Genomic DNA, 15,265 nt, shown 5'->3' with positions numbered 1-15,265 from the left:
CACACACACACACACACACACACAGAGATTTGCTCTGTTTGTATAGCAAAGCAAAGAAAAACCTATTCAGAAAGCTGTCCAAGTACCATGCCAACTACCCATAGCCAGGCCAAGCCCAGCCCAAGAAGAGCCCAGGGCTCATGTAACAAGCACAGGTCAGTGGCCTCACAGTCAGATTTGTTTATATTAAAAATACTAATGAGAGGCAGCTAATCTTTCTTTGATCCTTGCAACCGTAGTAACGTATATAACTCGGTACCGATGCATATGTATGGCATAGTAACGTATATAACTCGGTACCGATGCATATGTATGGCATAGTAACGTATATAACTCGGTACCGATGCATATGTATGGCATAGTAACGTATATAACTCGGTACCGATGCATATGTATGGCATAGTAACGTATATAACTCGGTACCGATGCATATGTATGGCATAGTAACGTATATAACTCGGTACCGATGCATATGTATGGCATAGTAACGTATATAACTCGGTACCGATGCATATGTATGGCATAGTAACGTATATAACTCGGTACCGATGCATATGTATGGCATAGTAACGTATATAACTCGGTACCGATGCATATGTATGGCATAGTAACGTATATAACTCGGTACCGATGCATATGTATGGCATAGTAACGTATATAACTCGGCACCGATGCATATGTATGGTATAGTAATGTATATAACTCGTAGCATTTGTAGTGTGCCTTGCTGTCCTGTTACCCACCTGGTGCTGGGCAATGCCCGACTGCAGCACGGTGGCCAGGGTGAGGTTGACCCAGCTCAGATGGTGTGGGTGACCCTGGGGGGGGCGGTGCAGCGTCAACAGGATGGAGCGGTTGGCGCGCAAGACCAGCTGCAGCAATTGCTCCAGGCTGCACACCGTCTGGTTGCCCACCAGGCGGCGCTGCTGCTCCGACATGCGCCGTACTGTCCAGTAGGGGTCGTCCTGCCCTCGGCACAAACCGAAGGGTTAAAAAAAAACAAAAAAAAAAAAAAAAAAAACAAAAAAAAAAAAACGAGTTAGTCAAACGGGTTTTGAGGGCCCACCGAACAAAGCAAAAAGCGGGCTTTTCTGTTCTGGAACCGATATTTCAGCAGACGGTTGCTTTAGAAATATGCTGAGTGTGCACTTTCCAGTAATTTCAAGAACAGGCTGTTCAAACTGCTCAAGTCATTAGTTGACTACAGCGTCATTTAACTGACAGGAGCCTTCGTAGACGGCGCTGCGTCTCTGGAAAGGCAGTGGCCGAGTACCTGCAGGAACCAGCGGCCCGCGTTGAGAGTACGCAGGTCGGTCCAGTTGAAGGAGGACGCATCGTCATGCTGCCTCTCTGGGAAGAGTCTCCGCACATCCGTGGTTCGCCGCAGTGTTCGGTCCCTCATCAGGAATGGCACTCCATCTAGGCTAGAGACACAGCGCGTAGACACTCACCTTCACAGGATTCTACTGCTCAACCTGTTACTAGGACAACACACTGCCAAGAACAATAGAGATAATGTGCATGTCTTTTTGTTGTTCAACGTATAAATATTGTCATTTGTATAGTTCTGTTGCAATAATGTTGATATTAGCATGATAGAACAATGTAGTTTTATATTGTATTGGTCTGACACTAGTATATTATTATTTTCATTAAGCGACACAGAAATAAATCAGTGCCTTCAAATATGTTCACAAGCATCAAACCTTGCGGAAAACATAGTATATGTTTTCCTTAATTTGTTTGCTGTTGTATACAGAGACCCACAGGGTGTAGTCTGGCACTGTTGACACTGAAGCCAAGAGACTTGGACCATAAATATGGTTCTCCGTTATCCCACTTAATTATTTAGTCCTAAAACAGGCACAGAGCAGACAGACTTGCCTGTCAGCGGCAGTCTCATCTCCCCAATACACACTTGCAGGATATGCAGACAAAGCACACACAGGCATAAAACAAGAACCTTTACTCCCCTGGGCACGCTCAATACAACCCCCAGTACAGCCAGAGCTGCTGGAGGCTCCTTCCTCCCATCCTGTGATCCATCATCTCAGCATGACTTAACCCCACCTCCCAGTGATGGGTAATGAGTAAACACACACACACACACACCCTGTGATCCTGAGTGTTATATTGACGTATGCTGTACTCAGGGGCTCAAAGTGAGAGGGGATAAAGAATATATGAATTGTACGAATACCTGATGGCCACGTCTGCCTGCAGACCGACGATGTTCATGTGCAGAGCCTTTTGGAAGGAGAGTAGCGTGTTCTCAGGAGCCAGCTGACAGGAAGCAGAGGAGAACACACACAGGGAGATTTAACCTTCAACCGTTCAATCAGCGGGGGAGCTTGCACACCAAGGGACAAGGAGAAAAGGTACATAACGCTACACAGGAAAACAAAGAGAGAGAGAGAGAGAGAGAGAGAGACTGATCACACACCGCAGAGAGCTACAGGAGAGAGAGAGAGAGAGAGAGAGAGAGAGAGAGAGAGTGAGAGAGTGAGAGTGAGAGTGAGAGAGAGTGAGAGAGAGGGAGTGGGTGAGGGAGAGGGTGGGAGAGAGAGAGAGAGAGAGAGAGTGAGAGTGAGAGAGCGCGAGAGGGAGAGAGAGAGAGAGAGAGAGAGAGAGAGAGTGAGAGTGAGAGTGAGAGTGAGAGTGAGAGTGAGAGAGAGAGAGAGAGAGAGAGAGAGAGAGAGAGAGAGAGAGAGAGAGAGTGAGAGTGAGAGTGAGAGTGAGAGTGAGAGAGAGAGAGAGAGAGAGAGAGAGAGAGAGAGAGAGAGAGAGAGAGAGAGCGAGCAGGGGAGGAAAAAGATGAGCAGGCGTATATTGATGGGTAGGATTAGAGTTCAAACCTGCCTGCGAGACCTTTTCCTCCCACGGGAGATCATCACTGCCTAAACCTCTTTCAATTATTCTGCTGTAAATCAATAACTCATAAAAGAGGAAGTTTTTGTTTTTTGTTTTTTTTTGCTGCAAGGCAGCAGCTACACTTTTATTACACCGTTTGTGTAAATCGGTTCAAACTTCCACAACGCTGCGCAGGCAACAACAAGAATAACAGATAAGTGCTTCGAGATAAGTGCAGCCGAAGGAAACTGTTGACTGAGTGGTAAACGTCCAGCCTGCAGTTTCGCATCAAGCAACACAAGGACTCAAGCATGGTGCATGCCGATGCTGGAAAAGAGGTGTATTGTGTGGAGTACACACAGGCAGCCCTGTATGTCCCCCCCCCCCCCCAAAATCATTCCCCATATGGCCTTTTCCTCATATGAGCAAAGCAAACCAGATAGGGTGAAATGCACATGCAGGAACGTTGTCTCCACTTCAAATACAACTGCGTAAACATAGCCGGTGTTTTCTACCTAAGGGTATCTATCCAAGCTCCTTTTCCAACACTTACTGGAATTAATGACCTGCAAGTTGCATGGCAGTGATTACAGTTCATCTCCTTGACTCCTGCTTTTAGATGCAAGCAGTTTAGTTGCCTGCATTGTATGCATCACTATGTTATTCATACCTGTGGGAGTAATATTATGGTGTGTGGGTGGAGTGAGTGAAGCATAGGGGAGAGTGATAAGACAACAGATGGCTGTGTGTGTGTGTGTGCGCGCGTGCGTGTGTGTGTGTGTGTGTGTGCGTGTGTGTGTGTGTGTGCGCGTGTGCTAGAGCAGTCCTCTCGTGCCCACGCACACCCTCATCAAACCAAGTCCTTCGTGTGCTCTATAAAGCATGCAAATCCAGAGAAAAGGAAAACGTGCAGAGCGCGGGGTACGGCATCACTGGATCTTACCATGGGCGCGCCCCGCTGGCCAATGACGGCGGGCCGTGCTTTGAGCCCGTCTCGCTGCATGATGCAAGGCGAGGAGATGGACAGAGGGGCCATGTAGAGGCCCAGGAGCACAGCCAGGTAGAGAAGCGCCACCACTACCTGAAACCCTGCAGTGCACACACACACACACACACACACACACACGCGCACACGCACACCTTCATGCTTGCCACTCTCTCAGACTGAATACCCTGAACAATGATCTACACACAACTCATATACATCTTAAACCGTTCAAGCGCATTTCCTGTACGATACATGGCCTACCTGTACAAATTTTATCTATTTATTTATTTTGAAAGCTTGAAAGAGGGTCTTAATGTCTTTAAGTGTCTTATGAAACGTATTAACATTTAGTTGAGGGCAACAAGCCTTTCTGTAGCTGTGCTTCAGCCAGGAACCGAGGGGCCACTACACCCTCCATACTACAGTTGACATGGAAGTGCTTGGATAAACACAGCAGGTAATTCACTGGGAAACAAAGGCGTACAGAAAACATCCCCAAACACATCAGTTTACATTAACCAGCACACTCATTGAGCAGGTGAGGCTGACGCTGTATCCCAGGACCTAGGAGGGTACCAAAAGAGAAAGGCACCATTCTTCTGGATTCTCTTCATTAATTATTAACACTTTGTGAAAGGGGTGATGAGTGAGGTCAGTGTTTGATGGTGGAGATGTGGAAGGGAAGCAAACTTACTGGGCCTCTCAGACCGAGCCAATTGTCCTGCCACCAGCCAGGCCAGAGCCGTGATTGCAGCCAGTGCACCTATGTGCAGAAATGGTCCAGTGGCCTGAATCACACATGCGTGCACACACACACACACGCACACACGCACGCAAAATCAAGACAGAGAGTGACATGAGTCCAGGCAATTGTCAGGAATGTCAAGTTACCTGAATCAGCTTTACAGTGTTATAAATTGGTAGAAAACCCCAGAGGGCCAGCTTTGGGTCAAAATCAACACTAGCAGGTAGTATTGCAGATAGATCAAGTTTAGACTAAGAGAGAATTCAAATTGTTCAAAACCAGAAATAATGTGTCCAGAAAACAGATCCAAAATGCCACATTCAGATCAGCAGTTACATGGGGTACTTACCTGGAGAGAGACTGAGATGATGTCCCATTCTTCACACCATATCTGACTTACATATATCACTCCAGTGATGGTAGTCAGCAAAGCTATAGTCACCCCAATCTAAGAGGGTAAAGCACAGGGTTTTTTTTTTTCAGATTATGAATTGATTACCAAATGAATCAATATACCTGCTTAAAAGCAACGTGAAGGGTGGCTCGTTCGCTCCTGTGCCGTGACTGTGCTATCTCTGCACGACCACAGTGATAAGGTTGACAGATACCTTATGGAGCCAGTGCAAGTTCAGCTGCTGTCCGACTGCTATATGGCATAAAGCTAAAATCTGCACACACACACACACACACACACACACACACACACACACACACACACACACACGTGAGCCATCAACTACTGCTATCAGCAAACAGCTGAACACAAAAATTGCAAGTGTCAGTGCATTTTTAGACGAGTGCATTTTGACAGCATGAAGCTGAAGGGCCACGTGCTTGTCTGTGTTGTGGAACTCAGTAACACGTGGAGTGGATGTGTGTCTGAGAAGAGCTGCCTCCACAGCCTTATGGGAACTGTCCATGTCATGTCAACTCACCATTAATAATGCGAGATACGTGAAGCCTGCAGCTGTCGTGGCAAGTATCGGAACTGTGCCGTCACTCCACTCCCCTGACCGGTTATACAGTAACCTAATGTAAACAGCACAGCAGAGTGAGGTAAACAACACAAATAAACCAAAATAAATGTGACAAACCAAACTTGAAACACCACAAGGTAATATAAACAGCACAGCAGATGTAAACAGCATTTGTTTCATTGTTACACAGTATGCTGGAAACCAAAAGGCCATCAGGACATAATGAGAACTACAAAAAGTGAATGCAGAGGTTGCCCTGTTACAGCCCCACAAACATATACTGTGCTACTCAGTGCTAAATACTGAAGGAAAATTCTGAATTATTCATGAATATCATATCATTTTATTATATGATTTTATTTTATTATTAGCTCATCAGCTTTCATAAGTGTATGTGCTTCAGGTTGGCACCTCAGTTTCAGGTGGGCTCTCCGGTTACAGAATAAATTAAGTCAATAATATACAATACAAGAAATATAATACAAGAAGTAAAATAGCGATCTTCTAAAGAATTCCAATACTATATAAGCCAAAACAATAGCAGTGAATACTGGTAATTATGCAACAATAATGTGGTAAAGAGGATCCTCTGTTTATGGTTGACAAAAGCCAAGAGACCAGGGAGGAGGGGGGCTGTCAGGCAGGCTGATCTCCCACAGTTATACTACAGCTGAATCGTGGATGACGGCAGGCGTAAGATGCCTGTACCGAGACCTCGTCTGCCGACTGCACCCTCTCATCTAATCAGTTTGGCCACACCAACGTCCTTCCAGGCGCTAACTGGAGGTCACCTGTAATCATGGCTGCCTCTGAGACATGTGCATACGAACACGCTCGCTGATGAGGGAGAGCCGGCAATTGGGGTGGGTGCGCAAAACCAAACACGTGGCCGAGAGAAGGATGAAGAAAGAAAAAAAGCAGGAAGGAATCGCACGGAAAGACGGAGCAGAAAACCAAATGATTTCCTGCTAGGGCTTGTTCCTTTAAGTGTATGAACGTGACATGAAATGATTCACAGTTTATCTGTATCTCATTAAGGGAGCAGGTAGATGTGGAGCCAGAAGCAACACACACAGTCAGACCACATGCACACACGTGGGGAGACAAAAAGAAAAATGTAGCACGTCTTGGAGTAATATAGTTATACGGATATATATACACGGATTTGCTTCTGCGACCATCCATTTCTACATTAAGGCAACAGGATGATTCTTTTTTTTGTTTGTGGAACCCTGTACAGTATGACAAACAAAACCAGTATGAAGGATGGAATTTAAAAACAAATATTTTCCAAAAAGAATACCGTGTTGTTAGCAATATAATAGTACACACACAAGATTCAACCTGTGGGTTCATATCACAAAAATAACCAAAGTAATCGTTTCAGTACCTAAACTATTAAAGCAGAATGATACTCACCAGTTAAACTCATTGTAGTCATTGTGTGCTTCCAACCAGAAGTAAAACCATACCAGTAGCAGGGAGAAAGTTCCAAAGAGGATCATCGACCATAAGCGCTCCCACTACAACAAGCAATAACACACACGCAGACTTCTGTCAATCTACAGGCACGACAAATGTCACCAATGAGCTGCATACCAACATACCTTTGTATATCACACACAGATTTTCTTTGCCTTAATATCATTTGGTCATCTTGCCCTGTATCATTACCAAATGAAAAACCTGATGATGACGACAAACCATGGTTTATGCATTTCTGAATGTTAGGTCAAGGTTGCCAATATTGTAAAACCAAACAGAGTGGAATTCATCTCTAGCAAAGCTCCAGCATGTATAAATTGTGGAATACATGTTAGATTTAATCAGGCTCTGCCAAATGCAAGATTTCTATGTCATCGCGTTCCCATTATGAAGATTAGGTTCATATCATCCATTCTGTCGGACATGGAAGAGTGAGGCTCCATTGGGACTGATCGGGTTAGCTATTTCATATCATTTCATACTCATTCATCAGCCACAAAAAGAGAGCTCAGAACAAGGCCCAAAGCACGCACGCGCGCGCGTGCGTGCACACACACACACACACACACACACACACACACACACACACACACACACACACACACACACACACACACACACACACACACACACACACAGAGAGCTCTGTTTAAGACAGTATAGATGCCACTTGATTACCTCTTATTTAGACTTATCTGAAATCACAAAAATGCTAACAGACTACATTTTATTCAGGTGATCCAAGCTGCACGCCATTGTTTTGGCATTTTTGTTAAGCTCAGTGCTGTATGAAAACCTTGATTTGACAGGGAAACAAATTAACAAAAAAGCACCTGACTACTTCCCAAAGTTCACAATCCAGTTTTTAGGGACCTCTGGATTTCTCTTCTGTTCCAGCTGCTAATAAACATTCAGCTTTCTACAGCCCTCAATCACCTGGCTCAGGCGTGCCTGCTGGGACAAAACTAAACCATGGACTGGATCGATTCCTCATGGATCTGCTCACCTGTTCCACGTCTCTCTTAATTTCCTCATAGCTCTGCCTCTGAAGCCTATTTAGATGTGATTTAATTTACAAGGGGTCTCATTGTACTTTCCTATTTTACAAGTGCTACTCTGTGATTTTATCCTTCTCCAAATCGGAAGAGTTTGTATATTTCTCCTTCCTCCTCTGAGAAAATTACAGGCCGAATTGCCTACTCTTTAGCACTCAGAAGAATCTCAGAATTTTATTTCCATCCAGGTACACATGCACAATATCATCCGCTTTTACATTCCTTAAATATCTAATGCTAAATGCTGAGAAAATCAAACTGTAAATTACTTGTTTATATTCAAACTGCATCATTTATAGTAATTTAGTTATCAGCATTTAACCTTTTTCATATCACACAAGCATCTGGGTTCGTAGGAAATACAACACACTAGAAATTCGCTCCTGTGGTAATATTACTCATGATGCAGGAGTTTTTAAAAAAGCATCACAGCCCTCCCAGTGATAAACTAACCCAATCCGAATAGGCATACGTTTGTATTTTGCCTAATCATATTAAAGTTAATGACATTAGCAGCAGAGTGTGTTCACAGTGCTAAAGTGCAGCCCAACAGTTAATTAGGGGGAGCTGCACATTAGGAGGAGTCTGTCAGTGTCCTGTGAATGGGACAGTTCGTGTGCAGCACAGTGTTACCCTCTATCTGCAGCCTTAATGCTAATTTAAATGAACTGCCTTAATCAGTTTCATTAATGAGTTTTTAATGTGGAAAAACAATCTTCACTCAAGAGAGATGAGTACTTACTTCTTCAGTTCCGTTAAACCATAATTAAAAAGCTGGATAATTGTCCAAACAGTAGCAGTATGATGGGTGCAAAGCATGACCGTCACTGGACTAACCCCAACCCACACCCTACCGCTAACCCCAACCCACACCCTACCGCTAACCCCAACCCACACCCTACCGCTAACCCCAACCCACACCCTACCGCTAACCCCAACCCACACCCTAACGCTAACCCTAACCCACACCCTAACGCTAACTCCAACCCACACCCTAACGCTAACTCCAACCCACACCCTAACGCTAACCCTAACCCTATATGTATTTCAGGTACATGTATTTAAAAAAAACAAAAACAAAAACAAGAAAACACAATGTGTTATGACAGTCAAACTTTTACCATTAAGAGTTTAATATACAAGATGTGATTAAGTGCTGTTTATGAAATATTGTTTTAACATATTTTGGCTTATTAAACGTCTTAATCTGGGCTCCATTTCCCAAAAGCATAGTAGTGCCATATTAAATGAACGCGTGTTCAGTGTGAAACTTGCTCTTGCTTTACCATTCAGTGATCATCTTTGAGTTACTATCCTTTTGGGAAACTTGACCCACAAAACATAAGCCGGTTCGGTGACCACTCTCATAATTGCGCTAGCAAACTGCACACTGGTTTTAACACATAATACACAGGTGGCTACTTAAAACGTCATTTAAACCAAGATTTTAACATCCTCATACTAGATCAATGATGATCAACTGAAGATTGCTATGCACAACTCGCTTTACATATGCCCAGTACTGTGTTCTGTACGAAATAATTGCACTGTCTACTCATTTTGTATTTGTCCTGTCCTGTATTTATTATTGTTTATTTAATGACATTTTGCACTATATTGGACTGTTTGCACTTGTGTAGCATGTTGTCTGTTGCACTGTTGTTTTTATGTTGCACCATGGTCCTGGAGGAACATTGTCTCGTTTTTGTTGTGTACTTGTACACAGCTCAAATGACAATAAAACCTCTTTGAACTTGAACTTTGATTCCCACAGGCATCAGAATATATTCCACTGCATTCTCAAAGAGCCTCTGGCATCCTGATTTTAAATGACTGATTTTAAATCTTATATCTCAGCAACCATAGAGGCTGTGACATCTCACTGATAGTTTTGTTGACTGTGGTAGTTTTTATATTCTTGAACACAAAATTATGAACTAAAAAAAATTATGTACACTACAGCCATTTCCAAGCTATAATTAAAACACAAGTAGTGAAGTTTAATGAACTGCATGACAGTAACGTACCACTTCAACGGTCACACTAAGGGTTTTTGTTTTCCTCTGATGCTAAAATAGGAACATGATGCCAACTTTGAGCTGCTGCTTCTCCTCTGCAATTACCAGAGTCAAGTAGCAGTTTCGTTAACATGTCCTCAGCTTCTAAGTCTACCATCAGAGAAGCTGAGAATGTACTGGTGCAGCAGTGATGAGCTTTCGGCCGGTATTTCCGACACTAAACAGTCATTAACACTGAATTACAGTGGGAGCCGGAGCATCCCGACTCATCCCTTTCCCAACTACAGCCACCAAGCACAAGGACAAAAAAAAAAAATAAAAAATTTCATTTTATATATATATATATATATATATATATAATAAAATAAACGATACACACACAAATACACCCACACTGCTATTCCTGGGCACTCAACAGAATAAGATTGTTGATAAAGCAGAGTAAAGAAGAGGAGAGGAGAGGAGAGAGAGATATAAAGGAAAACATCAGCAATCCGTGTGCAGGGCAGGTTCTCTGAGAGTTCCTTCCTTCAGGACACATGACAACACTGACATGTGTACAAAGACACGGACATGAACCTTAAGAGAATTTCCTTACGGACAAGAATAGCCTTTAAGAAAAACAAAAATCGAGGACCTATGGATGGCTTCATATTCCTCTGGGAGGTAGGAGTGTAAAGCATTTATTCCCAGTATTCCATTTTACTATGGAAACGAGCATACACACATATACTACTTCTTTGAGGGATGGAGAAATGGGAGTGGAGGCGTAGGTCAATGTTTCCGCCACAATTCCCCAGCCGCCTGGATCAAGGGTGAAAAGGTCAACTGAAGAGCAGGACGCGGTCAGCTGCCTCATTCGCCCCCAAGGCTGTGGGGGTTTAATCAACCTTGCCTCAACTCTCAACCTGCCTTTGCCAACACCTGCCTACAGTGTGGTAAAAGCATTAATATAAGTGTCGGCATGACGGTTCTCTTGTGATGGAATATCTGGACATAGCTGTTGACATCGGGGGGGAGGATAGTAATGATATCTATATAACGCAGGTCATACGAAGCTTGACAATGACATTGTCTCTCACACAACTCCTCTCTCTCTCGCTTTCAGATTTCTTGGCAGGAAGGTGTGTAGAAAAATCTGCAATACAGTGCAGCGTGACGCGGATGTGAGGTGTAACACAAATGCTCTCCCTTGACCCCTCTGTTCACTGCATACGCTGCTGCTGGGGAAGACGACCCCTGAGCAAGAATTTTTTTTTTCAAAAACATGCATTCATGTGAACAATCTGAACTAAATATAACAGAGCACTTCTACACTCCTGCTCTGCCAACAACAACAGAAAATAATAAATAAATAAACCCACGCTATCCATTTTCATCCACCTACTGATGCTAAATTTAGCACAAATATAAATCTCTACCACACCGTTACCACTGGATATGTGTCTCTTTTTCGACTGCATTCTCTTGCATGCACTTAAATAGAAAGTGTTACATCCAGTCCCAGCAACAAGGCTTCTTCTCGTCATAAAAGGCTAGAGCTCGAAGTGGTCGTGCTAATTTTACACAGTAGTGCAGTAAAGTCAGATTCTGCAGAATGCTGTCACAGTGTGTAAAGTGTCCCTGCAAAATAAGTGTGTGTGCGTGCACCTGCATGCATGCTGTATAATTACTGTAGTGGCAGAAGGAAGTGGATTAAATCTGACAGGGCGAGCAGATTTAGCTCACCTTGCAGGAAGAAGGATGCCAATTCTGGAAGTCAGTCCTTAAACACAGCATGTTCACCAGAACTTCCTGAATATTATTGCACATGAGTCAGTAGTATCTTCATATGGCTGGGAATGTTTGGGATATTTTTGGGTTAGGAACTACCCAAAAATAGACAGTGGATAACAAAACAGAGTTTCATTGACCTTGGATTCCTGAGGGATATATGACACCAGTAACGACTGACTTATTTCAACAATGATTATGGTCAAATCATGTAATGATGTGTTTCACAGTGCTATTTGCATTCTTTGATAGGTCACAGAATGTGTGCAAGGAGTCTGGCAGCTCTGCATGTTGACTGCCTGAACAGATCCGTGGCCTTTGGCTCACAGAGAAAGAACTCTCTCTGCCTGCTAGGCCAGAGGGCACAATTATCAACCATTCCGTTACATCAAATCTAAGGAGAAACATGTCCTTAAAATTTACAGGATAGAGCTCACAATTCTAATTATCTAATGCCCTTATTTACATCTGCATTGCAGAGCATGACAGAGGAACTAACCTTTACACTGACTGGATTTACTGAAAGGTTATGGAACTAATGTTGTGAACAGCAACAGAAAGCCCACCACACGCATATGCAATTGCTGTTTTGGTATTCTGTTGTTTACAATACAATGGCCTCAGGAAAAACAAGCTGTGTAAATGGAAAATCTCTCAATTATTACTGACAAGGGATCGGTTTTCTGTAGAGCAGGGTGCATTAACACAGGACAACTGTGCATGCAGACACAGACACACACACACACACACACACACACACACACACACACACACACACACAGAGCAAGAGAGAGAGCCATCACTCCGCATACAAGTAAGCTCAAGAGTAAAAAGCAGACTTTTTCTGTAGACTCTATCTGCCATTCTGTTGCGAAGATGATAGATCAGATAAGAATGCCACCCTTCATGTCTTTGACAGTTGCCAAAGTTTGTGCCCAAACAGGTTCCCATTGAATCATCCGTGGTCCCTGGGACATGACCATACAAAGCCAGAGTTCAGACAGGCTCATGATGCTCCACGAGCCACTGTCTACTCCATTTGTGGATGGAGATGCTCTTCCGACTGTGGGCATTTGTCAGAAATGTTGCTGGGGTTTTCTACAGGTGTCAGTGTCACTAGAGGACTGAGAGTGGTCCACCACCCAAAATACCCAGCATGCACCTGTCCTGTGGTCAGAACCTGACTACTGATGAAGGGCTAGAGGATAACTAACACAATTTGTACATGGCAGCAGATTATCTGTTACCTAAAAGAGGTTTCTAAAAGAGACCAAGAGGTTAATCGTGTGAATGTGTGCGTGCGTGTGCATTATTTTGCATGCGGATCAGCATGTGTGTGCTTTTCACACAGGTGATATGCTTTTTTCTTTTCTTTTTTTTAAGAAGTGCCACCTTGGTGTTCTTGTTCTTCTTAATTAACTGCCTGAATGAACGGTCACCTACCAATTGACAGTCATCAGAAAATGTCTATAAAAATCAGACATTTAAAAAAAACCTGAGATTATGAATTTGCTTAAATTGAAGCTACCAACAGATGAACCGTACTGACTGAAGAGCAGATTATTTGAGGTTGTCATCTTTATTATTATCATTTGTTATTATTATATTATGGCCCTCAACATGACTTGGCCCATTTCGAGCAATTCTGAGTTTTCTAAATGTATGTGAATAATAAATGAGTATGGTATGTTAAAGTGATGCAGTCTGACAGGCTATGCTGTTTAATAGTTTAATTCTGTCCTTGCAGTAGTAAGGACTGGCTGGCCAGCAGCTGAGACACATTTCCATGCCTTAACTCAGCTTTCAGCGGAATTGAATTCCAGAGGTAGTTAATGGGATTCACTCTACATCGCTGCCTTGCATAAGGCCTTGCTGGATGGTGCGATCAGAACATAAAGCAGACCGCTGAGCTGGCTGTTTCTGAAGGCCCGCGGGCAGACGCAGGCCCCTCGGCTCGGTTGCCAAAATCGCTGACAGCTGAGATCCACAGCACAACAGGAAACCTGGCCACCGGTTCAACCTCCCACTGTGCAACTGGAATGGAAAGTTGGTGGCATCATTTTCTCCCTTGGACTTGTTTTGAGATCAGTCCTGGAGAGCCCAACTGCTCATGCCACTGAATTCTGAATGTAGTGAAAATGAGCAAAAAAAAAAAAAGCATAAACAATGAAAACATGAGCATGCACAAAAGGAACTGCAGATAAAAAGATTCTGATACCCCAGTACCTGCCCTCAATGTTAGCTAATCCTGCATACATATTCCTCCTACATACGTCTCCAGTGCCAGTTCTGAAAGTGCTGCTTTCTCTCCTACATTCTCACCACTACTGATATTCTGGGTCACAGATATGGTGACTGGTTCATCTCCCTGGCTGGTTCTCTCACAGATAATTCTGAACCAATCTCACCCAGGGGCATCATTATAACCACTCCCCTTTTATATTTGCACAATAATGCTACTCCACGCAGAAAGCTACTGAAACAAGAAACCCTAATTATTTGGTCTAAGCAACTCTTGGGTGGCACTGAACATTCTGAAATGCAAGTGCGTTCTTAAACAATGCTGGGGAGTTTCGAATCACCTCTAACAGTGCAGGTTAAGTGAGCAAAACTGCACCATCATAACTGGCAAGAGATAAAACACAGAGACCCGAGCGCAGCTGAGCAAGAGCCTATGAGAAAACATGCCTGGTGATGATGTGTGCTTGTCTGACAGGGCGCTACCTAAAGGCCCTAGGCAGAGTGAATCACACCCTTCTCATAACATCAAAGAGAACACAGAGGTGTCCAGTGAAGATTTCTCATGCAGTCAAGCTGGATCAAACTGCAGCTCTGTCTGAATGGGTGCAATAAATAAGAGCTCCTCACTTAGCTCAGTGTGTCTCACACAAGATACCTACAGAACTGGCAGTGTAGGATCAATAAATAAATAAATAATGGCTCATGGGTTTTTTTTACACGGAGGACACACCACTTCAAAATGCAGGTGAGCAGCAGACAGCACAACAACAATGAAACATCATTCACTGGGTTAAAAGCCCACATCATCCTGTTTCAATACCAAGCCTTTCTATTCAAAGCAGGATATCCCACACTGCACTCTTGGCTTCTCCTACTACATTAGGTAATTAGGGTAATACTATTTTGTTAGCAGTCTACTAGCACAGCCGTAAATCTCTTTCAGTGCACCTAAATAATACATACACCCATGTCACCGGAACTGTACGCACATTAAATGAACTGCATGAAAGCTCTTCTGTGGGCACAAAAAACACAACTGCCACCACAGACAATTAATTGAAAGAAGAAACTTCACAGCTGAAGATGCAGGAAATGTTAAGTGCATTAAAAGTCAAACAGAGATGAAGATGACT

General features: G+C 43.4%; 1 protein-coding gene across 3 annotated transcripts in view; it reads right to left on the bottom strand.

Annotated features, from left to right (window-relative positions):
- The window catches only part of gdpd5b (glycerophosphodiester phosphodiesterase domain containing 5b), a 32,783-nt gene that overhangs the window by 5,625 nt on the left and 11,893 nt on the right, over positions 1–15,265 (bottom strand). For all 3 annotated transcript variants that reach the window (XM_035533991.1, XM_035533990.1, XM_027024327.2), the window contains exons 3-11: positions 6,980–7,083; positions 5,519–5,612; positions 5,192–5,251; positions 4,933–5,031; positions 4,533–4,626; positions 3,794–3,939; positions 2,201–2,283; positions 1,274–1,424; positions 744–965 (exon numbers count right to left, since the gene is read on the bottom strand). In XM_035533991.1, coding sequence (XP_035389884.1) covers positions 744–965; positions 1,274–1,424; positions 2,201–2,283; positions 3,794–3,939; positions 4,533–4,626; positions 4,933–5,031; positions 5,192–5,251; positions 5,519–5,612; positions 6,980–7,083 — 1,053 coding nt within the window. The remainder of the gene's footprint in view (positions 1–743; positions 966–1,273; positions 1,425–2,200; positions 2,284–3,793; positions 3,940–4,532; positions 4,627–4,932; positions 5,032–5,191; positions 5,252–5,518; positions 5,613–6,979; positions 7,084–15,265) is intronic.

This window comes from Electrophorus electricus, chromosome 15 (genome assembly GCF_013358815.1).
Source record: "Electrophorus electricus isolate fEleEle1 chromosome 15, fEleEle1.pri, whole genome shotgun sequence".
Lineage (NCBI taxonomy): Eukaryota > Metazoa > Chordata > Actinopteri > Gymnotiformes > Gymnotidae > Electrophorus > Electrophorus electricus.
The sequence above is the reverse complement of the archived record's forward strand: the minus strand, read 5'-3'. Positions and strand labels throughout refer to the sequence as shown.